The 27,431-nt window shown below is 40.4% G+C and overlaps 1 protein-coding gene across 3 annotated transcripts in view; it reads right to left on the bottom strand.

The window, feature by feature from the left end:
• Nucleotides 1–25,270, bottom strand: part of rasal2 (RAS protein activator like 2) — a 93,162-nt gene extending 67,892 nt beyond the window's left edge. The window contains exon 1 of one of the 3 annotated variants that reach the window (XM_042427746.1): nucleotides 24,694–25,270. In XM_042427746.1, coding sequence (XP_042283680.1) covers nucleotides 24,694–24,805 — 112 coding nt within the window. In that variant the 5' untranslated portion in view covers nucleotides 24,806–25,270. Of the gene's footprint in view, nucleotides 1–7,557; nucleotides 10,137–24,693 lie in introns of those variants that run through there. The other 2 variants (XM_042427745.1, XM_042427744.1) reach the window with 2 other exon arrangements.
• Between the last annotated feature and the right edge of the window lie 2,161 nt (nucleotides 25,271–27,431).

Here is a 27,431-nt window from a genome sequence, read left to right as displayed (position 1 = left end):
AGGTGAGGTGAGGAGAGAAACTAAACTCACTGATTTGGAGGAATGTTTCACAGTTTTAGATGTTTTTCTGGTAAAAAAAAAAAAAACAAGGTCACAAACAAGTTTTATTGACTTTATTCTGTTTGGCTGCAGCTGCTATTTGTGCAAAATAAAGAAAATTGAATTAAAGCATCAACTGACAGAGAAACAGAGTCAGTGTGTTGAAACTGAAGCTACAGTTAGATTCTCTTCTTCTTCTTCTTCTGTGATAATAAGCTGAGTATCGTTGTCTTGTGAGGAGCTTTTGGAAACATTTCCAACCGTTTTCTAACAGAGACAACAAGTCTTCGCTGCGTTTTATAACCTCGTTCCGAGTGAAGTCACGACTCAAATCTGATCTAAAGACATCAGATTCATGACTGGAGTCATGTGACCAGGTCTTCCTGACCCTATGAAGGCAAACCGTGTAAACCAGCTGCCACTAAAACCTCGACGCTGTGTAATAATTTATATTCAGGCCTCCATCATGGCGGCTCTTTGTTGCTCAGCCTCCGGTGACCTGGACTTTAATATTTAAACACGCTGACTTCAGCAGGAGTCTCCTCCTGCATTTGCATCTACAAAGCAGATTCTGTCAGTGAAGTGTCAATCAAACACAGCGGCTGCATGGAGAAGAAGCTGGGGGGGGGGGGGGGTCGGGGGTCAGGGGTCAAAGGGTGAACAGCAGTGTCACCTCTCATCAGGCTGACAGCAGGAATAGAAGCAGAGTTCACTTCAGGGCAAGAAAAACAACTTCCTCTAACAAACCTTCAAGGAAAAAACACAAGTGAAACTCGTCATAACTGTAAACAAACACATGATAAACATGTTTTTATAGAAATTTACAACATGTAAATAAACAGGATGATAGATGAACCGATCGGTCTGTATCTTAAAAACAAGTCTGACAGATGAATCAGCATTTTGTGCTTCATAATAAGTGAAACTATCAGTTTATTTTAGTGCTTCGTTCACAGTTACTGAGGTCAACGACCTTCTAACCACTTGTGAAAACATGTTAACACAGTTGTTGTGTGATGTTTTTATCTGTATTAAAAGATCTGCGAGTCCTTTTATAGCAGCTTTTAATCTGGTGCTTTGTTTTGTTTGATGCAGTTCTTCTTCTTCTTCTTCTGTCTCCTGATTCCTTCACTCACTCTGAAAATGTAAAAGCTTCTTTTTAAAAGTCGGACAGAACATGAAGACACGTTATTTTAATGATGTTTAACTATAAATCCCAGACAAGCAGACGAGTCTTAATGTTGAACCCTGTTGACCGTTGGTTCTGTTTCATGCTGTAGTTCAGAGGACGGAGACACTGACTGACTCAGTCGATAACTGATTCGCCGTCTGTTTCGTCTCTACAAAGCTCCGTTTCCTCGTACACACTACGACGCCAAGCCGGCGTGTTTTTAACATTTACACATTCTGGAAAAGTGACGTTTTAGTCTGAACTGTGAGGGCAGTGACGATAACCGCGTTACCGTGATACCGCGGTCACGTGAGGCCTACCGCGAAGTTGAGACCCCGGCGTCGCCCCACGAGAACGACCACCCAGCTGGACGCCAAAAAGAAGTGCAAAGGAAGCGGAAGAGTGGAAAATAGAGCCGGCATTCAAGCTAGGCTAAAGGCTAAAGGCTAACCCCAGTCCACCAGCTCTCCCGTCAATCTTCTTCTGTGTTTACGAGCTCAGTGTTGACATGATGGTCTGAGACACAACAACGTGTTTTTAACTGTGTTCACATTGTTGATCCAACATGGCCGACGCTGGAAGAGCCTCCACTTTCCCACCGCCGCCAGCCAGAGCTCTAAAGGGTTAATGAGCTCAGAGGAACAACTCAGTGATCCTTTTGTTACCATGTGGGGGGGGGGGGGGGGGGGGGGGGGGGGGGGGGCAGAGTGGGGGGGTATTTACATACTAAAGGAAGACACACACACACACACACACACACACTCAGGCTAGTTAGCCTTTAATTAGCAGTAGCTGTTCATTTTCACATTAAACTCATAGTGTGAGAGCAGAATCAGGGCTCTGTGTGTGTGTCTGTGTGTGTATGTGTGTGTGTGTGTGTGTCTGTGTGTGTGTGTGTGTGTGTGTGTGTGTGTGTGTGTGTGTGTGTGTGTGTGGAGAAGTGAGAGCGCTGTGGTTTTACTACCCAGCATGCCCTGGGGCTGCTGGAAACTTTGACACTACTTCTCTGTTTAAACTCTAGTTCCTGTTCACACAAACATTTACTACAAAGTTTCACTGCAGGTTCAAAACAAAACAAAAAAAACACACAAAGATCAGCTGTTTGTAGAAAAATGATCCATCACAACAAACATCTGAGAAGTTCATAAAGACTCAAAGATTCATCAAAGATTCATCAAAGATTGATCGACGGTCTGAAGCGTCAGCAGGTCGACACTCGTAGAGGAGAAGAAGAGTTCAGAGACGTTTCATCAGGCGTCGAATCAAAGTGAAACAACTGTTACACTATTTATACCACAACCAGTCAGAAGGAGAAACTGACTCTCAGACACCTGACACACTCACCACATCAATAATATTATAGTTATAATCTTAATATTAAATATTAAATGAGACAAATTTACATCAAAAACTGAAGGAGCTAAAAGGAAAATAGTTGAAAGTTGACGAGACTATTTAGACTCTGGATCCATCAATTAATACAAAGTTCTTCTTGAAGCGACTCGTTCACGCTGCTTCTTTAGTTTAATGTTCTCTGTCTCTGGTTTACATGCATATACGCTCCGTGACCCAAACGATTACAGTCAAAACACTTTCATCATCTTCTTCCTCTGACGTGTGGAACAATGATTCCAGAGCGCCAGTTCCACCCGGAATGTTTTGGCAGCGCACCGCTTAGCCGTAGCATGCTAGCACACATGAGAAACAGTTTAGAGAGGACGAATCAGGAGGGTTAAACCAACAGTCGGGAGTCTAAATGAACATTAAAGCTCCTGTTCATACTGACCATTAGAAGATCCCTTCATAATGACCTTACAATTAATTTACAAGTTTATCTGAAGCTAATATGAAGCTTCAGCGTCCAAATGAGTCAAATCAAGTAGATATCTTTCAACGTTACAGTCTTTTTAGTGCCAAAGTTCCTCTTTTTGTTACTATACTTCCACCTGCAGCTCAACAGGGAAACACAAAGACTGTAAATGTGTCAGATATCCACTTGATATGACTAACTCAGACTGCTGAAGCTGAATAGAAGCTTCACACAGACTTTTAAATGACTGTGTGGACACACTGTGGATTTTAACCTCCATCACTTCCACTGAAAGCACACACACACACACACATCCGTCCATTTAGTCTATTGACAAATAATGAATGATGCTTCTTAAATGTGACCATTTTCTTTGGTTTTTTTTCACTATTTCTTATATTTTACAGACCAAACAAATAATCCAGATGTGTTTGTAGTCGGACTCTGCTGCTGCATCTTCAGTTTCTGACATGTGATAACTCTGATCTGACCCTCCTCCTCCTCCTCTTCTCACATGACTACCTTTCCCATAAACCACTGCCTCAGAGAGATTAAATTAAATCATTTTCTACGTCCTTGGTCACACGAGTGGCTCCTCACCGCTGAACGCTCCAGTGACCGCGGGACCGGACGCCGGGGCTGCTGGGAAGCGACAGATAAACGTGGATCATCTGCCGGTTGTCGGCGTGGTGATGGACGAGAGCAGAGACGAGGTCACACACGCACACACAGAGCGACCTCCAGCCATGATTTATTTCTTACTGATGCCGTCACGCAGAGTCATTTACAAGAAGTGATTCAGTTTGTTCATCATGTATTAATAAGAACTCGGTTTGAATGAGGTCGACCACAGAAAGTGGAACAAATATTTCTGTAAATATAATAACACAGCGGATGATGATCGGCTCTTTTCTTTAAAATAACTCAAAGTCTGCATGAAACAGTTTAATAAAACCCTGAAATATTCTGGTGTAAAAACAGACATGTCAGTTTTAACAGATCCTGTATTGTGTTTAACCTGCTTACAGAAACAGTGGAAATAGATTCCTGAGGTTAAAAACATTCATGATGTTTGTGGGTTTTATTATTTACAGGATCAGGATGTTCAGATTCACATTATAATAATTACTCTGAGTTTGTTTTTAGGGTTGGAGGAGATATTTACAAGAGCAGGAACTTAACACAACTTTTCATGGCTGCTAGAGAGTGAGACTCAGCATCAGCCCCTCCTCACCCCTCCTCATCCTCCCAGCCTGTTTCCTGAACTACAGACGCCTGCAAACAACAAACAGTCACGTGAAAACAGACTGTACTGCAGCGTTTCCTCAGCAAAATGTGAAGTGATCAGACAGTTTGAGTATACATGATGTTGTATTTATTATGCTAGCAGCTAAGCTAATTTAGCAAGGTGGTATTGAAGCCTCTGGAAACGTGGCTTGAAATAATAAAATGCATATATAATATCAACTAACTATTAGAAAACTGAGCTCAAAAACAGCTCATTTGCTGCTCAAACCATCTCTCAGGACTGTGTGGGCGTGTCCAGATCACGTTTGATTGACAGCTCACTTTCAGCTCAAGTACCACTTTATTTTCTTTACATTCACTAAAACGTTTTGCAGATATGGAATAAAATACCAAATCTATCAAATGGACCCTACTTGGTTAGAAAGCTTGACTAATCCAATAACTAACAAAACAGGTTAAACCACCCAAATCTGTGATTTTATTTAACTATACCTCCTGGAGTATGATGCTAATCGTTTTAGCATTCTCCATTCACTTACATGAAACGGTTAGCATTAGCTTAAACGTTTTGCTATTAACTACCAAATCTATCAAATGGATCCTACTTGGTTGAAAGCTTGAATAATCCACTAACTAACAAACTAGGTTAGACCACCTGAAACTGTGTTTTTATTTAACTATACCTCCTGGAGTATGATGCTAATCATTTTAGCATTTTCCATTCACTTACATGAAACGGTTAGCATTAGCTTTTCTATTCAAAACTTTTGAGCTTCTTATCAACTACCCCAGTAGTCTACTGGTTATCTTGACTAATCGGCTAACTAGCAGACTAGAGTAGACCACACATATCTGTTTTTATTGAACTATACCTCCCAGACTACGAAGCTAAGTGTTTTCTTTCTTTCACTAACATGAAACGGTTAGCATTAGCATTGCTATGCTACACTTTTGAGCATTGAGGCAATGCGTTTATCACATGAAACAGCCAACAAAATAAATCTGTTAGAAATGTGTGAAGCAGATGAGGAGTCTGTTGGGTTTAATTCTCTGCTGCCCCAAACATCGAACCTGTTTTTTGCGTGCAAAGAAACGCGGCAGCTTCAGTTTAACCGTCACTGTCTGGGATCCAATTTGGCGCCGTTTGAATCACGCAACTTTATAACCTCCACTAGATGGCGAGAGGGGCGGAGTCAACGGCAGGGACACGAGGCCCGAACAACAACAGAAGATGAAGATGGTGCTGAGTAATAACACCATTACTAAACATCTAACATCTTAATTAATGTACATTTAACGTCTGACAGAAGGTCAAAGTGAGTCTCGTTATTTACTGCATGTTGATGGTTTTAACGATGACAGATTAATGAGATTATACTACAGGATTATTAATCCAACCATTGTTGAATCTGAAGAAGACTACTGAACATTTACCAAAGTGTTCTTGTTTGTTTATTTGTTTATTTACTTCTATGTTCATGTAGTTTCTCCAGAGGTCAGAAAGTCTAATGTTTTATTTTAAGCTTTACCCCTAAAGCCTGAAGAAAAAAGGTCGGATGGATTATTTATTTATTGTTTTGTGTGATTTCTGCATGATGTTGAAATTGCAAATTTTGTTGTAGATTTTCAGTTTAATATGAATTTCTGGCGTCTGTTTGTCCGTGTAAACTGACGCAGTAATAAAGCATGTCATCTGTTCTGTTTAAAAAAAAAACAAACAAACAATATGTGATGAATTATATGAAGTTGAATAAGACAAATATTAAAAGTCAAAGGTGACGGTTTGTGAAGCTCTGCATGAAAACACACATTTATTATCGTGTGGCTCCAAATATTACGTCTGCACATCGTTCCGTGTTCTAGTGGAAAATGCAATTAGCATAACTTAACCTTCAGAGCGGCTGCTTGGCTGAGCGTTAAACACACACACACACATATCAGGTCATAACACCACATGAATGTAAATGTTTTGTGAAGCAGCTGCAGGCCGATTTCTTGCTGTCAGTCAGAGGAAAACCTCTCAGATTCAAACGCAGGGAGGTTTTTCCTCAGGAAACATGTTCTGCTGGCAGAAGAAAGACGCTCGGAGCCAAAAACTCAGATAAGAACAAAAACAGAAACACTGACTCACCCTAAAAAAACCTTTCCAAAAGTGTCAGTTTGATAATCCTGCTCCACCTGTAACGCTGCGTTCAGGTCACCTGGGAGTTACTGTAATTATGAGTTTCAGACTTGTAGATATTGTTTACAAGTCAACATCTGAGGCGTATTTACGACTGAAATGGTTTTTGTGAAAGATGAAATATATCAGATTAAATAACAAACGTGGATGATTCACACGCAGTTCAGTAACTTTTCTGTTTTTTCTGATTTTTACTTGATAAAGACACAATCGTTTCCTCCATTAATTATCTATAAAACAATCACAGTCGCAATTTGAGAGACTGAAGTGACGTTTTAAAGTCCAAAACCTCAAAGATATTCAACCAGCTGGAACCAGAGAATTTGAGGCGTTTTTTCTCATGAAAGAAACAAAAAAAAATCAGTTTTATTAACAACGTTTCAGACAAAAACGTCCTGAATTTTACCTGATGAAGGTCGAAGGATTCATTTCAGCTCTAAAGACGACTCAACATTTAATTTACTCACATAAAACAAGTGGATTTAGTGTAAATTTGTTCTTTAAACAGCGATTTAAAGCGGCTCTAATCTATATTTTTATAGCTCCACAGTCTGATCTTTATCAGTGTGTAATGTGTTGGTTGTGGTTCGTAGTGATGAACCTACAGAGAATTATCAGAGACTCTGCAGCTCCTCTCGGCTTTACGGAGCTTTATAGTGAGTTTCAGCTCATTGTTTATCTGTCCGGCTGCAACTTTACTGTTCTGCTTCACTCTCAGCGTCTCATAGCGTCGCTTCGGGCCGCAACAGGCTGCTGGAAAAACATCAATCACAGTTCCTCACAACTTAAAGTGACATCTTCAAATGTCTTGTTTTGTCCGACTAACAGTCAAAAACTCAAATATATTCAGTTCAAAGTATTAAATCGTCTCGCTGAGTAGCTGAAACCAGCAAAATACCTGCAGACTCATTTACTGTTGCAGCTCAGAGATCTGACCAATCACTGCTCTTCAATCTGCGCTCCTGATTTAAATTCAGGTGTCACACAACAACACCGAGGCAACAACCTACTTGGCAATAAACCTGGTTCTGGTTCTGAGTTTATTTTAATGTTTTATTCAACGCTTCATAATCAGGTCTGTGTTTTATTAAACGTTTCGTCTCCTACCAGACGCTGGTCCTGCCGGTTCGGGTTCGTCTCTGAGGACTCTGCTGATCCTGCGCTGGAACGAGGTGATGAAGCTGCTGACGGAGGGGGCTCGCCGCTCTGCGTCTGATCCCGCCTTCCTGAGCGCCGTCTTCTCCGGGTCGCTGGTGGCGGCGGTGGTCCCGGGCTCGGACATGGACCTGAGGAAGGGCAGGATCCTGCGCAGAGAGCCGGTCCTCGCCGAGGTTTGGTCAACAGGGGTCGCGGCGGTCGAGAACCTCGGTAAGCTGAGCATCTTCAGTTGACGGGGCTCCGCGCTGTGACCTTTGCCCTCAGGCGCCAGGCGAGCAGATGTCCTCCACTTGTATCTGTCCAATGGCTGCTCAGGACCTGACTCCCTCCTCCAGGGCTTCTTGTAACGGTGCCAGTGGTACAGAGCCTGACGGGATCCCTGGACCGGGCCCTCACTGCCCTCAGGGGGGGTTTTACTTCCACTCATGGTCCGGCGCACTCAGGCCTCCTCCGGGCGGCGGCGGCGAGCAGATGGAGGCTCAGAAACGGACCAAACAGCTGGTTAGTCGACAGCTGCGCTCCAACGCGGGCATTCTGCTCAGAGGAGTCGAGTCGGGCTCGTCTTCGTGGCGACGGCTCATGCTCTCTCTCTCTCTCTCTCTCTCTCGTTGGTGACTTCTTCTTCCTGAGAGGAAGTTGAGCGTCAGAAGAAGACAAAGTTTCTTTTGACACCAGCCAATCAGCTCTCACCAAACTCCAAAACCAGCAGACTGTGGTTTCCCGTATGAAGAGACTGGAAACTGAAAGTGCCCTTCAGTCTTCTTGTTTTTCTTGATCAAGTTAACTTCTTTTTTTTTTTTTTTTTAAATCTTCATTTCCTCAAACTGCTCGGATTATATTTTATTTAACAGTCACACAAAACAGCTGAAGATGACGGTCGAGCTTTGTGTTTGTAGAGGTTCAGGAAAGATGTTCATACAGTAACTTCAGAAACGTGATGCTGCTGAATCAAACAGCCTGAAGCATCACGATCGAAGCCTAATTATTAATTAATTATCAGTTGGTTTGAAAGTGCAGCGTCAGCAGGTCCGTTACTTTACTGAGTTTAACTGGTAAAAGAAAAAAAACAGATACTTTGAAAATGAATTAAATTAAAGCTGCAACGATCAGTCGATCAACGGAACAATAATCTGCAAATACTTTGATAATTGATTAATTGTTTTTAATGTCAGATGTTCCAGACGCTCATCTTTGAGTCTTTGTGTTTTAAAGCTGCTGGTTAAACAAACCAGGTGAAGACGTCACTTTGGATTTTAGGAAACTGTGACCGACGTTTGTCATTGTTTTCAGATTTTAAGTGATTAATAGAAGATAATAGTTACTCGCAGCTCTACATTAGATGTAAGCAAGTGAAACACACAGAAGAATAAATCAAAATAATGTATTTTTATGTTGATCTTTACCTACGTCAGCGCCAGGATGACAGGATGAAGATCTAAAAAGTCCCGACCAGACAGACATCTCGCAGTTTGAAGAGAAAACGCCCAAAATCTAAATGTTTTAGGGGAGTTTTGTGATTAAAAAAAGATGACAATAGAAGAGAAAGGATCACATCTCAACTTCCAGGCTCTTAAATCTGGGTTTCCCCTGATATTCCCCTGAAGTAGGTTAAAGGTTCTTCCACTCTGTCAGGGTCACATGCTGCTGTGTGTTTTCTCTCAATCATCTTGTTCCAGATCTTTATTGAACTTCTATGATCAAACACAGACGCTGTGTCTTCCACTCGCTCAAATGGAAATATTCCAGAGTGAAATTTAATTATATAAAAATACTCTGAATGACTTTTATAAATGTGAGACGCAGACAGTTATATCATCACATCTGTAAAGAATTAAAAGTCTGATGTGTTTGTTAAAACATGTATTGATTAGTATTGAAACGTGTTGATATCTGTACGTTAAGAGTCCAATAAAAACATGAAGCTTCAGTCAAACTAACGATTTCATCTCTGAGACCAGAATGAATCAGAACCAGCAGAAACCCCCAAACAGGCCTCATTTAATTCATTTATTTTAATTAAACTGATCACATGCTGGAAACCTAAATGTTTACTGGCTGACTGCGTCTACGTTACCTGCATTAACTCAGTTTTAAAACAATGTTTTAAAGTGGAAACGACGTGTTTAATGTGGTTTTAATGGAGACGTAGCATCTCAGCTATGTATCTGTTAACGAGCCAAACAGACCAAATATTTATTTTATGATTATTATAATGACGTCGGACAGAATTGTATCCAAAATCTAAACCTAATTTTTTAACTTTACACACACTGAAACACAGCAGGCGTTTTAAAATTTGAACATTCTGGAGAACTTCTCAGTTTTTGGGCGGGAAAAATGCTGTTTTAGTGTGAAACGGAGAGGAAGAGACGAGTGTACGAACATCGATACTTTTATGGCAACAACTGAACTGCTTCCATACTGAAAAATGTCTCGTCATTTGATACCTGAGGAGTAAATCTCATCAGCGTCAGTGAGCCAATCAGCACGCAGCATGCTTGTACAAAGATCTAATAATCAGGGATGTGCAGAGAGTTCAGTATTTGTATTTGAATAAAAGTGGAAAGAGGCTTAAAAATCCTGTTTTTGTATTTATTATGCTATTAATTTTAGAAAATTTAGAATTTTAGAGAAGTTTTATAATAAGTGTTCATGAATAAATTACCTTATGAAGGAGGCAACACATCAGGTCTCGATCTGGAGTGGGGACTTTACTCATCGACTCGTTGCAGGCAGACCTTTGAGTATTTATACACCCATAACTCAGAGACAGCACAGCGTGTAATGTGTAGAAGAACTTCAAAGGTGATTCTTGCTTTGCACTTTTCATTTATTGCCTATTTTTTACAACCTAACTTTGTGGAAAGGAGAAGAGGAAACACGTGATGGAGAGTCTGTTGGGAACTTTCTTCCCAAAAACAAATAATTTTTTAAATATTTGTATAAAACCTATTATTCGTGCTTTGCTGAATAACCTATTTGTATTCGGGCACACCCCTACTAATAATGCTGGTGATTGGCTGTCTAACGTTACACGTCGTAGAGGGATGCAGGAAAAACACTACGTTACACACAGAGACGGCGCTCGTGTGTGTGTGTTTTTATTTTTAGAGGCTTGATTACAAAGTGCGTCAGACGACCACGAAGGGAAACCGTCACCTTCAGATTAACAGCAGCAGCGGTGAAAGAACGGTGAAATAAACTGGGACAATTAGCAAAAACGCTACCTGTATTTCCACACACGGCTAAGAAGCTAAGCTAATATGGCGGCCGCTAGCCAACGCACAAGTCATCTGGAAACAGAAATAATGTACTGTGAGTAAACTGGACTCTTTAAGTTACACCTTCCAGCTTTTATACATTTTTATTTATTGATATTATGTTAAATCGGTTTATTTTTTAAGTTGTAAAACTGCTTTGAGTATGAAAAAATGCAAAGGAGCTGAAACATGATGTACCAGTATGTGAAACGTAATCTTTGTGTTAAAATGGATTTTATTAAACAGGTATTGAAAAAAGTAACGTTTAGGAGCTGGTATCAAAGTCAAGGTATCAGTAACAGTATTGTAAAACGTTTGAAGGTCCTCAGCCCTGTTTAAGAATGTACTTGGGGCCGCGTGGATGTGAGTCGCGTCGCGTGGACGAGCCTTGCGTGGACCTGCGTCGTGTGGACGTGCTCCTGGAAAGGCCTCATGAGTTTAAACTGACTGACCACCAGCGGATGATCAGCGGGGGTGAAGAGATTAAGTCTTCTTGCTCTCGGGCCTCCAGCCGAGCCGAGGGTGGGGGGGTGTTATAAATATTCATTAACATTAATCCGCTCCCTCTCGCTCTGCAGGGCTTCTGTGTCCAGACAGGAAACAGGAGCGGCGTCCCACCGGGAGGTGACGAGGACGCCACCCGGGTTTGTTAGAGAAGTGACGGCGGTGACGTCAGAGATCAGCTCAGACGCTGCAGAAGAATCTCAATTAAATTAAACAGAAGTTTTATTCATTTCAAGTTAATTCAACATCAAATGTCTAGTTTTATTTTCAGACCAGTAGATTTACTCAAGTACAGTTTTGAGGTACTTGTACTTTACTTGAGTATTTCCATGTGATGCTACTTTCTACATTTCAGAGGGAAATATTGTACTTTCTACTCCACTACATTTATTTGACAGCTTTAGTTCCTTTTCAGATGAAGATTTGACACAATGGATAATATAACAAGCTTTTAAAATACAACACATTGTTAAAGATGAAACCAGTGGTTTCCAACCTTTTTGGCTTTTGACGTCTTACAAAAAGCAGTGTGTAGTCGGGGTCACATTTCACATGTCTATGAGTTGTTAACAGCTCCACCAAATAGTGATTTTTCCCTCTAAACTTCTCACATGCTTTCATTTCAATAAATGTTCAAATGATCCAATATTTCACCAATAAATCAAAGATTAGAGAAAAAGTCCAAAAACTGAAAACAGATTTGTGTATCAGAACTTTGTTTTTTCTTCTTTCCTCTCCCATTAATCATCTCACCACCCCTCAGATTTATCTGCTGACCTCAGTTCTTGGCTGTTGGGACGGATGATTCAGTCCTCGCTGTGTTTCTGCAGTAAAAACGTCGTTTTCACTCATCATGAATTTTATCTCCTCTGCAGCACAAAAACATGTTACACAAGACTCCAGAAACTCCTGCAGGTTAAAGGACCAGTTCCCAGTGTTCCCAGTGTTTCCAGTGTGTTAAACCAGCAGTCAGGTGTTCATATGAACAGTGAAAGATAAACTTTTAAATACATTTGTGTACAGAAGGAGGACTGTGGATTTTGTCCTCCATCACTTCCATTGTAAGGTCATTATGAAGGATCTTCTACTGGTCAGTATGAACAGGAGGAATGATTACAGCTCCTGACTGTTGCTGACGTTGTAAACACGTAACTGTCTCGTCTTATCTCGAATATAAATCAACCTCCACTTTTTCAAACATAATATCCAGATATGATCTAATAATCGGGCCGATACAGTAAAACCTTCAGTGTATTATATTTATCTCTAGATGAGTTTGTTTGACTCTTGAGACGACAGTTAACTCACATCTTTAAACCAGGCAGAGGGATTTATATCTAACCAGGTTAACATGTCTCTAATTTGAATCAAAATAACTAGAGAGAGCAGCAGAGACTCTTCCTCAGTTTGTCTTCCAGGATAAATCTCATCTTCATCCTGCTGGGCTGTAATGAGCAGAGGAGGCTTTAAAAGACACAGCGCCCTGAGTGACCCACATATCAGCATTTATTGGATAATGAAGCGGCTGGTGTCCGGGACGACACCGCATGTAGGTCAGAGCTAAGACCCAAGAAGGCTAAGCCGAGGAGTCCTGAACGGTGCCAAGTCTTCCACCCTCCACCCACCCTCCCTCTACCCTCCTTCTACTCTCACTCTACCCTCCACCAGCCCACAGACAACAGGGACCGAGAGAGTCCGATTCCTGCCAGACTTCCTGTTGACATGAGGCTGACATCAAAAGACTGAGGGGGGGGAGAGAGAGAGCGTGTGAGAGTTTCAGTACAAACACCAAAGCTTTCTTTATTCTACACCTCACTGTGCTGATAACATCCAGCAACACTCAATCTGAATAAAACACTGTATAAAATAAATACTATATAGATATATGATTTAAGTCAGAAAATATGTGATCAAAGACCAAATAATCTGCCCTCACTGGTCGTCTAGTCTAACCAGTCGCCTCCCTGATCGCCGTGAAACAAAACACCGGACCTGAGCAGACTGACCTCAGCACATCAACATCAAGCCACTTAAATATAAAAACTATTTAAAATCTAAATACATTAACTAGTTAAATAAACGTTCCTTTTGTCTCTGTTTCAGCCCTGCGTCTACACAACAACAGCGACCTTCCAAAACTTTTCCAGAGGGGTCTTAAATCTTAAAACGTCGGCTCTGTTCCAGGTGGAAACTGAGCTTTGTGGTCGTGAAAGTCGTAAAGAAGAACTTTGTGTCATCTCAAACTTTTTCCTGAGCGATCATTTTAAACATCAGTACCTGAATGAATGCTTGGTGATGACTGCTGGTTAACAGGTAGAGTTTATGAGACGCAATTAAATCCTCGTTCTGTTGTCTGACAACAGAAACAGAAAAAATATGTAAATGAGGAACGATTACATCATGAATCCAGCTGCGTTAAAACAGTGAGACACTCAGCCGAGGCATTTAATAAGACACATAATCAACATTCATCTTTTAAGTCATTTGTCAAGTAAAAATGCCAAACTTTTAATGGTTGCAGATTCTCAAATGGGAGGATTTGCTGCTTTTTAACATCTTTGATGACAGTAAACTGAATATATTTGTGTCGTCGGTCAGACAGAACAAGACATTTGATGACATCACTTTGGGCTTTTAGATTTATCGACTTATCGTTGCAGCTCTAATCATAAATCCATCACCAACTATTTCTATAAGTTCTTGCACTCCAGAGGATCTTGTGGGCAGGAGCGTCGGATCTAAAGGACAGACCTTCATCCAGAAATATTCAATGAAGTGATGAAGGTCTGAGGACCAAACTGTTGTAAATAAAGTGAGTAATAAATGCTAAAATTCTCTGGTTCCAGCTTCTGAAATGTGAATATTTTCTGGTTTCTTTAACAGTAAACTGAATATCTTTGGCTGTTGGTTGGAACAAAACAAGACATGTGAGGTTGCAGTTTTGGGAAACAGTGATCGACACTTCTGACCATTTTCTGACATTTCATAGATCAAACAACAGCAGCTTTAATCAATAATGAAATAATTGTCGGTTGCAGCCTCAGAGCAGAGTCACAGACTGTCTGCAGGGATCGATCGGACCAGTCTGTGGTCATAAAATAATAATTTAATCTGTTCCTCGTCTTAAGCAGATGCAGCTGTGATGCAGATTTGTTGAACTGAAAAGAGGACAAAGACGACATTTAGCCGTTTTAATGTGGTTCAGGTGTTTCTCTGTGAACACGGCTCACTTTTAAACACTGTTAATGTGGACGCACGTTGTTTTTATGCTGTTTTAGTGGTTAGACAGTGTAGTGTAGCTGTACTGTACGGTCAGCAGTCTCTATAGAAGTTTTTAAAGAACTATTGAGGACCCATCGTTTTAAATTGGCTTTTGTGTCTTCTTGAGTTGTGTGATTGGTGTGTGTGATGTGTAATGATCATTTGTTCATGTGTTTCTACTGTTTTTAACTTGTGGCACATGTTTTTACTCTATGTATGTTTTTATGGTCTTATTTTCAACTCTTATTCCTGTGAAGCACTTTGTGAATTTCATTTCTGTGAAAGGTGCTATACGTAATAAACTTATTATTATTATTATTATTATTATTATTATTATTATTATTATGACTGTAGTCTCACTGTAGCTGAATTCAAAATATAGTTGTTCTCATTTACATACATTCATGTTTTTGTGGTTCTGTTGTCAGACAACAGAACAAGAATGAAACAGTAATTAATCATGTCCCATAAACTCTACCAGATACCCAGCAGTCATTTTCAACCTGCTGCGTTACAGTATTAAAGTCATTATTTTATAACTGTGATGTCATCTGACAGAATCAAACAGGTTAATGACAACAGTTGCACTGTGTGTTCGACGTTTCCCCCGAACACACTGAAACACAGCTGGCGTTATAAGATTTACACTCTGGAGAAAACGGATGGGAGACGATGTGTTTCCACATGAAACCGACTAAACGTAGACGCAGTCTCAGTCGGGAGGAACCGGGCGGACCCGTGTTGACCTCCATCGCAGGCTGTGAAGTCAGCAGGAAGCATCGACTCCTCCGAGAACACAAAGGAGACAGAAATCATTCGCACCTCTCGGATCCGCCGACAGTCAGACTGTTTTCAGCCTCTTCACACCTGCAGCTTCAACCGGGAGCCTCACAGGTGTACCAACAGCTCACCGGTGTGTGGAGAGGCACGGGTCAGTAAACGAAGGACGCGAGTCGGACTGTGATCATCTGCCAACCGGCTGGTCTGAGCAGGAGAAACATGGAGGGGAGCGAGTTCCCTCACTGAGCTGGTTTAATCCAGGAGGGTTCAGCAGGTGGAGCTCAGGTACAAGATCCAGACGCATAAAGGATGAAAACACACAAAAACCATGAATACGCCATTTCCCAAACATAAGCTGGTATCTCTCTCTATCCAACTATATCTATCTATCCATTAGGGATGTGCAGAGGGCTCAGTGTTTGTATCTGTATTTGTTGAGGCAGCAAAATTATTTGTATTTGAATAAAAATGGTAAGAGGTTTAAAAATTCTGGTTTTGTTTTTATTACGCTTTTAATTCTAGAAAATTAAAGTGTTACAATAAGTGGTCATGAAATGTGTCAGTCAGTAGCTCAGCTTTATCTCTGGGGAACTCCCCCAACTCCGGGACTGATGTCCAAACTAGGAGATGTGCGTCATGTAGCAGGTGGATGTGACTCCCCTCACTGAGACCTGCTGATAGACGTCACAGCGGAGCAGAGGAGACACACTGAGATAGTGATGTAACCGACCTGCACGCTGGTATTTAACGTTTTGTTTTTTCTTCCTGAAAACAAATAATTTTTAAAATATTTGTATGAAACAAATATTCGTAAAAAACCCCACTATTTGTGCTTTACCGAATAATGTATTTGTATTCAGACACACCCCTACTATCTATATATATAATATATAAACATGTGTTTCTGTAAAGTGATCTGAGGGTGATGATGTGGAGATAAAATATAAGCTGTGAAACATTGTTTAGTTTGATATGATCTACACAGCGATCTGTAACACACCAATCAAAGCTGTATTTATAGACGTATTATAGATCAATTACTTTTACATGATTAATTAATTTACACAGGAGTCAACATTTTATTTTGTTTAATATTCTTTTTTATTTTATCCTTAGTTGTGACACTTTGTAAAGTCGGTTTAGATACAAGCTGTAAACTAATCATTGATTATATCTCTGAGGCGACGGCGGTTTACGGTCCATGTGATGAATTAATGATATGAACTGATATGAAAACATCTGGTAAAAGGCGTCTTTGTCCATTTATGGCTGATTGTGGGAGTGAAAATGAGCTTGTGCACATGTCTCCAATAACACAACGTCTGAGATTTATAAAGCAGAACAGGATTAAGTTTAACTAGTTTAGTTTAGTTCCTACTCTGAGTGTTAAAAATGGTTAAATAACTTCATGATCACCTTGGATTTTATCCACTGGGCAGCAGTCTGTACAGTATATTGCAGTTTTGTTAGACTCAGCATTAATAAATAAGATCAAAAACAGTTAAATACTGTTTAGAGTTAAAAACAGTTGACTGGAAATCACTTGAAATGCAGCTCAGTGTCTCATAGATTCATATTATTCATCGTTAGATTGCAAGAACTGTGTAGTTAATGTTAATCTACAGTTAATAAAGAACATAATAGCAGTTATCCTGGAGATGGTTGGTGGTATTGACACTGTCGGCATGTTTCAGATGGATACAACAGAAACATCTTTATCAATCTGACGAAACCCCACACAGAGTTTTATACATCTGGCTGCTGGAATCTCATTTATGTTTCTGGCTTCGGGCCCAGACGGGGAGACGTAACGAAACATTCCTGCTCCTAAAAATCACCGAGAGCATCGAGAGGAAACAACACGCGGTGAGGGAAGACAAACACAGAGTTGTGGAAGGAAGTTAATCAGGTGGAAACCCAGAGGACGAGTTTAGGGCCTCCGTGATGTATGAGAACACAGCCTCAGAGCTCAGGGGGGTTCAAAAATGAAAAGTCACGGCCTCCCGCTGCTTCATTAGACGCCACTTTGTCGACTTCTTGTCCTCATCCTGCCGGAAACCAGGGGCAAGACCCGGCAGCAGCAGCAGCAGCAGCCTCGGGCTAAAAATAACCTCCAGCCATAAAGAGACCGATAAATCAGCCGCTGGATACCAGCAGAGGGAGGGACGCGGCCCTGAGGAATCCTGGGTAAAACCCCCGCTGCTGTCACTGATCTGAGGACAGACGACGCGTCCAGAGGAGAAACAGGAAGTTGGGCCACAGCGGCGGCCTCTGACGTCAGACTCCAGAGGTCCAAAAATGTTTAAACAACTGGAACTTTTTCTTTGAAGCGGCGCGGCTGAATCCTTCAGACGAGGGTCGAATGGAAACTGATCGCTATAATAAAGTCGAGGTTAAAAGTTCATTCACTCGTTAAAAATCTCTCACGGTCAAGGTCCATTTAGTTGCTGGAGCTTTCTATCAAATTGCACAATCTTTATCAGAAGATTGAAATGCAGATGTTGAAAATCACGCGTTTCTGAGCTCTTTAAGGTCTTTTCTTGTGCATGTTGTCTTAAACACTGAGATTATTTTCACTAGCGATCGTTCTGCTGATCAGTTCTCAGATTAATAGATTCATGACGTCTTTTATATCTGATATAAAAGATATTCAGTTCATCAATCAGTGCAGCTGTGATTCTGGTCCCAGTGGTCCCAGTGGATCCTCCTCTGTGTCCTGAAATAGACATCAGCGTATTTCTGACCACAGAAGCTGGACTCTTGTTTTGTTTCAGAGGGGATATCCTGTCGTCCCCCCCCCTCCCTCCCCTCACCCCCCCCCCTCCTCCTCCTCTGCCTCATCCTGATAACAGCCGGCCCGCAAGGAACTTTCCATTTCCTCCTCTGATTCCCTCTCTGCTCCATTGTCCTGAAGACCTCCGAAACCGTTTTCAACCTGTTCCTATAAACTGTGCGAACTTTACACGAGACCGCCGCGTGTCAGAGGACGACCGGCTGGAGATCGATAATCAATGATCGATGATCGTCGGCCTCTCGTGATGATCCAGATATTTACACCTGAACAACCTCTTTGTTGTTCTCATGTTCATGTTTCAAGGTTAAAATCTGTCACAGAGAAACTAATATCAGTCAATCAATCAATCAGTCGACTGATCGTTTAAGTCATTTTTTCAAACAAAAACAATATTTGAAGGTTCTCAAATGAAGGAATTCTAAGGTTGCAACTAACATTTATATCATCATTGATTAATCCATCGGTTAATTTTGTGATTAATCAATGCTGAAAGACATCGATCACTGTTTCCCAAAGATTCCTCATCAATGATTTGTTTTGTTCAGATCTTCAGTTTACTGTCACAGAAGACTAAAGAAACCAGAAAATATTCACATTCAAGAGGCCGAAATCAGAGAATTTCTGACTTTTTTTTCCTTAAAAAATGACTCAAAACAATTAATCAATTATCAAAATAGTTGGCGACTAATCGAGTCATCGACTAATCGTCGTCTTGTTTTGTCTGATTAACAGTATTCACACAAGAAGCTGAAACCAGAGAACTTTTGGCTTTTTTGCTTAAAAAGTGACTCAAACGATTATTCAGTTATTAATATTTTGTTGATTAACTGACTGATAGTCGCGGCTCTGATTAAAGGTTGAATCCTGCAGGTCAGCAGCTTCCTGGATGTTTTATCTTTTAGTCTGGACGGACTGACGAGGATGTAGACGATTTAAACGGCTTTAAAATGATAAATACAATTAGAAGAAGAAGACAAACGAGTGTCTGTCTGTTAGTTTCACACAGGAAACGTGAAGCCGAGCCGCCGCCGCCGCCGCCGCTGCCCGAGTCTCAGGTGTGAAACAAACTCCCACAATCCTCGTCCAACCGTCCAACGTGGAGGCGGAAACTCTCAGCGGGCGGCGACGCCTCCGTCAGCTCAAACATCACCGACAGATGGAGGAAAGCCGTCCTACTCTGACCTTTGACCCCTCCGGAGGGAATCAGTCGGCTTCCAGAGACGCAAGAACTCAGCAGCGGAGGAAAGTAACTAAATATATTCACTCAAGTACAGTTTGAGGTACTTGTACTTTACTTGAGTATTTCCACGTGATGCTACTTTCTACTTTCTACTCCACTACATTTATTTGACAGCTTTAGTTACTTTTCAGATGAAGATTTGACACAATGGATAATATAACAAGCTTTTAAAATACAACACATTGTTAAATGAACTGATCTACTAACATCTGAAGCCTGATATATCTTCTTCTTCTTCTTCTGTTAAAACTGTTCAAATCTCAGCAGTGAGTCACGTCGCTGCACTTTATAAACGACCTTTTATGACCTTAAAGTTTGAAACTCACATGTTAAGATCTTTAACACACAGTTGAAGTCTTCTTTAACCATTAACATCTGGATATTTTAGTGACGTTTAAAGCTTTTCTTTTGCTTTAAGTCCTTCTGAAAACCTGCTGTGAAGAATAATTTTACTCTATAGCTAACAATTATTTCTATTATTCATTAAGTTACAATCTGTTAAAGCCGTCAAAAAAAACAGTCAAAAACAAAAATATATCAGTTTACCATCAAATAAGACAGAAAAACTAAATAAATCTGAGATTTGAGCAGCTGGAACTGGGAAATGTTTGTTATTTTTACTACAAAGAAAATGATCAGAATAGTTGCAGATTAATTTTCTGCTAATTGGTTAATTGTTTCATCTCTATTTTAATCCACAAACTCGTTAGTGCAGGTTTGTGGCCACAATGTGTGAGAACAGTTGAGAGTTAATTACTGTCAGTGAAGCATTAAACCAGTCAGAGGATGAAATAATGCGACATATGTTCCTGAGCCTCTGATCCGACTTCACTGCTGTATGATGATCTCTAGCTCAGCGGGAGGAAGAGGAGGAGGAGGAGGAGGGAGGAGGAAATAGATCAATCCTGTGTTTGGGCGTCAGTCTGCAGTCAGCTTTAATAGGCTTATATATCGCAGCCTTTCTCTGGATAATGCACTTTGTGGATGCTTTCAATGAGCAGACACACACAGACGGATTAGATCTACATCCTCGCTGCGCACAGAGACTCATCATCATCTTCACCAAAACTTTCACCAAAGTCTGACGAGTTAGTTAGAGCGACGCTAGCGGTTTCCCCCCTGCTGCCAGTCTTTGTGCTAAGCTAAGCTAAGCTAAGCTAACCACGTCCTGGAGGTGAAGCAGGAAGAGACTTTATCATCAGGGGCTGATATGAATCTCTCAGTTTCAGCAGAATATTCACGTTCACTTCACCATAACTGATCTATGGACATGACTCAACACTAGAACTGATGCCTCTTCTGTTAATACACCTTCATAGAGCTGCAACAATTAGTCCATTGACAAAAAAATGTATTTCTTGACAATCTAGTAAACAAAAATACCAAATATCTGCTGGTTGCAGCTTCTCAAATGTCAAAAATTTGATGCTTTTTTGTCATAAATGACAGTAAACTGAATATTTTTGGGTTGTGGACTGTTGGTCGGACAAAAAATATTTATTTGAAGACGTCATCTTGGACTGTGGGAAGTTAAAACGGCCGTTTTTTAACATTTTCTAGAAAAACAACGAATCGATTAACTGAGAAAAAACCCAAAAAATCTTTGGGTTTTACACATTTGAAGACATCATTGGTCGTAGTAAAACCCCAAAATATTCAGATTTACCATCACATATGATAAAAAAAATCATATTTGAGAAGCTAAAACAAGGGAACAACTTAAAAGTTATCAATAGTTGCAGGTTAAAGTACAGGTTCCCAGTGTTCCCAGTGTGTTAAACCAGCAGTCAGGTGTCTGTAATCATTCCTCCTGTTCATACTGGATATTAAAAGACATTTGAAATGTGCTTTCAATGCATTTAAAAGTCTGTGTGAAGCTTCTATTCAGCTTCAGCAGTCTGAGTTAGTCATATCAAGTGGATATCTGACACATTTACAGTCTTTTTAGCATCAAATTCCCTCTTTGTGTTTTGTTTTAAGAAACACTTGAAAAACTGTGAACTCGTCCTTTAATTTTTCTGTGAATCATCTGATCGATAATAATCCAGCGTCCGGGATGGATTTATAAAGGATCCGTGAGTGTATTTCTGGGTGTGAATCAGTTAACACGTGATGAAAACACATGTTTACGCAGTGAGGTGGCAGTGAAGGCGGCGCGGCAGCCATTGTTGGATCTATTTGAGGTATGTGTGAGTTGTGGATGGCAGCGAGGAGCCGGAGTCCTGCCGGGTGAGATCACCGGCACAAACCGGCTGCTGACATCACACTCTGCCAACACCGGGGGGGTGGGGTGGTAGGGGGGGGGGGGGCAAACATCCTGACACAGTCCTGCTCCCACAGATACCGGCGCTGCATTCAAGGAACATGGGAACAACCAGCTATTTGCAAACAACCACTCACATGTTTCTGTTTGTAAAAGCTCAAAGTTTTACAGCAAAAACGACTAAATCCTGCAGGTTACTGAGTCTGAGTCACACTCCTGTGAAACTGGAAGCAAATTCTACATTTTAAAGGTTTTAAATCGATAACATGCATCAACAGAACATTAATTTACACCAGTTTTGACTAAAGGTTTACGTCACTATTCACTGCTGTCAGTTTCTGTCATTATAATCTGAATATGTTTTGGTTTCAGACTGGCGATTACGTCAATCATCGTAATCGTTGCAGCTCTAATCAATTACTTTAACAGCAGTTTATCACAGTTATAGTTCTCTTTATTTTTCTCTCCATTAAATATTGAATGAATCGTTTCAGGACTGCTGGTGACATCAGAGGAAGTCAGTCTGAGAGATGACATCAGCGGTATTTTTCCTAATCAGAAGCTGGATTCTCCCGAGTTTCCCACGAGCAGTGAACGCAGCGGAGAAGCTCCAGGGTCTCGTTTTCCCAAAAGCATCCCAAGACTCAGACGCTCGGAAAATCTGTCTTTTAGAGAAGACGAAGGAGTGACTCCTGAGAACATCTGAAAGAACCTAAAACATGTTTTATTCAAGTTTTCGTTGTTTTTGACCAGTTTTAAGTCTTTACTTCCATCATGAACACTGATGTTCTTCACTTTAAGTGACGTTTTCTTTCTGTTCATGGTGTGTTTGTGTCGTTTGTGTCACGCTGGACGTTCAGCAGGTCTGATAGAGAAACGACGACAGAATGACGCACATTCATGAAACCTACAGGAACTGAATCTGATCTTCAGTAGTAACGTCGAGCCTCCAGCAGCAGATCAATCAACCAGTTTACCCATTTCCAGTCAGCAACATGAGACTATAGAGACTGTAGACTGTTCACTGCACATGAAAGTTTCGTTTATAACACTGAAAACTGCATTTTATGTATAAAACATGAACTATGTGTGTAGTTTACAGCTTATAGACTATATATATATATATTTAGGAAGCACTGTTAACTTCTATGATTGATTGTTATTATGAAAATATGTCCAGGTTTGATTTTTAACCTCCTGAACCAAATACGACCTGAGATAACCCCACACACACCTGAGCTAGCTACCCCCACAAATAAACACAATACAATACAATAATAATATAAATTATAATAAAATGAGAGTGTTTGTACAGCTTCAGACTGTTCACAGCTGAATATTAACGTGCGTCTCAGGTGATCTGATCACAAGATTATCAATAGTTGTAGATTAAAAGGATGAGTTCCCAGTGTTCCCAGTGTGTTAAAGCAGCAGTCAGGTGTCTGTAATCATTCCTCCAGTTCATACTGGATATTAAAAGATCCTTCAAATGTGCTTTCAATGTATTTAAAAGTCTGTGTGAAGCTTCTATTCAGCTTCAGCAGTCTGAGTTAGTCATATCAGTGGATATCTGACACATTTACAGTCTTTATAGCATCAGATTCCCTCTTTGTGTTTCATATTAGCTTCAGATAAACTTTTAAATACATTTTAATGGTCAGTATGAAGAGGAGGAATGATTACAGCAAGAAAAACAAGTTTTAATGTTCATTTGGGCTCCTGACTGTTCGTTAAGACACTTTGTGAAATTGTGAACTTTAAGTCCGGTCTACATAAACAGGGGTCTAACTGGTCCTTCCTGACTGGACGATATCTGACGAGGGAAAGTTGAGCTTCACACCTGTTGCCGTATGAAAAAAAGAACATTAAGTGGGTTTAAAGCTCTCTGAAACTTTTATTTTAAGGAATAAAATAAAAAGGAACAAATGGAGGTTAAAATTGGACAACAGCTGCAACTGTTTCATCCAGAAACTCTGAGTCATTTCATCCCGTCAGTCACTTTGGTCCATCGCCTGGTATGTCGAGAAATACAGCACAACATGAGATAATACTGACTTGCTTACATTTGCATTCTGTTCCTTTTATTATTTCTTGTGTCAGAATCAGGGCTAAAAAAGTTTCCTCCTGACAAACTTTAGTCCTCATGTCTTTACTGAGAAACACTGCTGAACACCAGATACCGACATCTAATGAGCAGAAGGCCGTGAAATCTGAAGAAAAGCGATAAAACTGAGATGGTTTGATGGATCCAGCGTCATGTAGAAAAGGAGAAAGTTTCCTGAACTTTCAGCTGAGTGTTGGTGCGTCTGTTGTTGGTGAAATATTTTAACCTTGGTGTGTGATGTTTTATGGCTCCAATGAATACAATTAATCCTTTGTTTAAACTGGCAGCTGTTAGTTCATTCATTTAAAAACCACCTTCATATCACAGGAGGAGACCTGGTATACAGAGGTGGAAGTAACTAAGTACATTTACTCAAGTACCGCACTTCAGTATAATTTTAAGGTACTTGTAGTTGTAGTTGAATAACATTAATCTCTCCCGTTAATCATCTCGCGACCCCTCAGATTCATCCGATGTGTTTTTAAAGTAAATTAAGGGACAAAACTCTTTACACACAACTTAAAACTTTCACTTCTTTCTACTTTTACTGAAGCCGGATCTACTTTTGGAGACACATGTCATGAAAACTGTTGGAGAATTTAAACCCTGCTGACCTCTGACCTCCTCAGCGGAGAGGAGAGACGGTGGAAAACTGGAGGAAAGCAGAGGGAGTAAAAGTTGGCAGCAGAAGAAGAAGCGACTCCGGTTTCCTCTCAGCCAGCCAGCCGGTGGCCGGTGGCCGCCATGACCTCGGCTGTTACCTGGCTCTCCAGCCGGTAACCGGTCTCCAGACTACCGGCTGAAACGTGCTACGGGTGTGTGTATGTGGGGTGGGGTGGGGGGGTCATTGTTGTCCCCTTTTATGTGTGTTTTTCTTACCGTAAACCCGGAGCCACCCTTGCTGCTGGGACACGGTGTCCACCAGGGGATCCAGGAGGCTCAGCCCGCCGTGAAGAGACTCCACGTCGCCGGCCACCGAGTCCGTCTCCATGTCCGAGCGGTTACCAGAAAAAAACTTGTTCTGTTTAAAAGTAACGTTATCCCTCCAGAAGTGACCGTTAGGCGGATAAACGGGAGTGTAAGTGTTTATAGGACCGGGGGAAACGCGTTAAAAGTCGGTGTTTTAATCCGTCACGGGAGAGTTTTGTCGCTTTGACCGCCCAGTTGCTCCGAGCTAGCCGTTAGCTGAGGCAGCAGCAGCCGGCGGCGGCGGTCCGGCAGCCCGGCTGGCTCTCCCTCATTGTTCCGCTCTTCCAGGTGAGCTTTCCGGGGTTCAAACTTCCAACAAGCCGGCGTCCGGGAGAAGCGGAGAGTCCCTTTTAAACTCCTGTCCCGCGGGGGAAATGTCCGCTCAGAAGCCGCTGTTAAGCCCACTGAGAGCCGCTGGAAGTGAGCGGACTCACGCTGTCTCCGCCGCTCCGGCTGGCTGCCCCGCACTCTGCCGGGCACGAGCCTGACACCGGGCGCGCTCCTGCGGGAGAAGACGGCACGAGAGCGCGCAGGAAAGTCTGAGTGAAGGACAGTGATAGAAAGTAACTAAGTACATTTACTCAAGTACTGTACTTAAGTACAATTATAAAGTACTTGTACTTTACTTGAGTATTTCCATGTGATGCTACTTTCTACATTTCAGAGGGAAATATTGTACTTTCTACTCCACTACATTTATTTGACAGCTTTAGTTCCTTTTCAGATGAAGATTTGACACAATGGATAATATAACAAGCTTTTAAAATACAACACATTGTTAAAGATGAAACCAGTGGTTTTTACATCGCTGAACTGGTACTTTTACTGAAGTACTTCTTCTTCCACTTCCATGTGCTGCAACGTCACCGGCTCGAGTCTGGCTGGAGTTACATGTCAATCACCACGTCTCTCAAATTAAGTAGATTTTAAGTTTCCCCTCAATCGAAACACTCATTTTAAATATTTGACTCTTGCATTAATTATAATTAATCATATATTCGTATTCAGGTCTATCCTAGATGTGGGCTAAACTACTGGACTGTAATATATAAAAGGTTTATATTAAGGGTTTTTAAGGGTGTAAAAAAAACTTACAAAACATCACATTAGAGGAACACCTTCATTTCTACCTTAAAGGAGCTATTTTTTTAATCTAGAGGAATCAAATGTGTCATGAATGAAAGGTTAAATTAACGGATAATCATATATTAGGGAGTTTAAATTGGTTATTTCCACAATTTAAAGTTATTGAATATGTAAGTAAAGTACAAGTACCTCAAACCTGTACTTAAATACAGTACTCGAGTAAATGTACTTAGTTACTTTCCACCACTGATTATAAAGTATCCATCAGTGGAATAATCAGTCAATTAATTGAAAATGTATCTGTAATACTTTTAGTTGTTGATTGATTAACTGATTAATTTGATCAAGTAAATAATGGATCAGTTCTCTGGTTCCAGTTTGTCCAGTATCTCAGATTTTCTTGTTTTCTGTTTTATAACGTTATAAACTGAACATCTTTGGGTTTTTCATAGACTAAAAAAAAATTGATTAATTAAAAAAAAAAAAAAATTAAATAACTGACAGAAATTCTAATTAAAAATTATTATTTTCTGCACAACTATGAAGAAAAAATATTAAGATACAAAGTGAAAATGACGAGATATTAAAGTCCTAATTTTGACTTTTTCAGTAAAATTATTAAGAAACAAAATAAAAATAAAATGAGATCATAAGTCAAAGTTCTGACTTATCCAAAAGCAGACTTTTTAAAAAAAAATAAATTATGAGAGTAAAACAACATTAAGTTTCTCTCAGTAGAGTATTAGAGGTAGTTGGACAATTTTATGAGGCAATAAATAAAAATTAATGTGAAAAAAATGTGATAAAACAAGAAAAAAAGTGAATTATCATAATACTTCAAAATCAACACTATGAGCTAATAAGTCAACATTATGTCACAATTTTAACTTATTTTATAATTTTGACTTTGTTGATCTGTTATTTCCTATAATTATGATTAAAAAAATATTTTTTAAACATCATTCAGTCAGTCTTCCTCCAATCATGGAGGGCAGTAAAAGTTTTATTATTGTCATATTTACAGATATAAACCAACATTTTCTGACTTCTGGATGAACAGAAACAGAAATAAAGCTGCAGGTATTAAAACTAACTTCCTGTTTTCCTCCCAGACTTCCTTCTTCTCTTCCTCTCCCGTTTATTTGTTCTGTTTAGAAAAAGTCAGCTTTCGTTTGTTTATTTAACTTTCCAACATTTTAAACTTGTGTGATTTTCTGTGTGAAGCTTGTGATCAGACGTCTTCATCTGTAGTGGAACAAATATTTATGAGGATAAAGCAAACAGCTGTTTCACAGCTGGATGTACTTGTTTACTTCTGTTTGGAGTCTCCTGCCTGTCAGAGAGACTCTGCCGCCACCTGCTGCTCACTGCAGGAAGGACACACAAGAAACAAATCAATAGATATGACAAAATAATGCATCTATTTATCAATCAATCAAACTCTAGTTGTAGAGCAGCTTTACCTTTGACTGCTTCACAGATGATTGATGAGCTGATAATAAGAGAACAAATGTCAACAGTAAAACACTCTGAGACTAATGCACACGAGAAACAATGACATA

The sequence above is a fragment of the Thunnus maccoyii genome, chromosome 12 (genome assembly GCF_910596095.1).
Source record: "Thunnus maccoyii chromosome 12, fThuMac1.1, whole genome shotgun sequence".
NCBI lineage: Eukaryota > Metazoa > Chordata > Actinopteri > Scombriformes > Scombridae > Thunnus > Thunnus maccoyii.
This window is presented reverse-complemented; position numbering and strand designations above follow the sequence as displayed.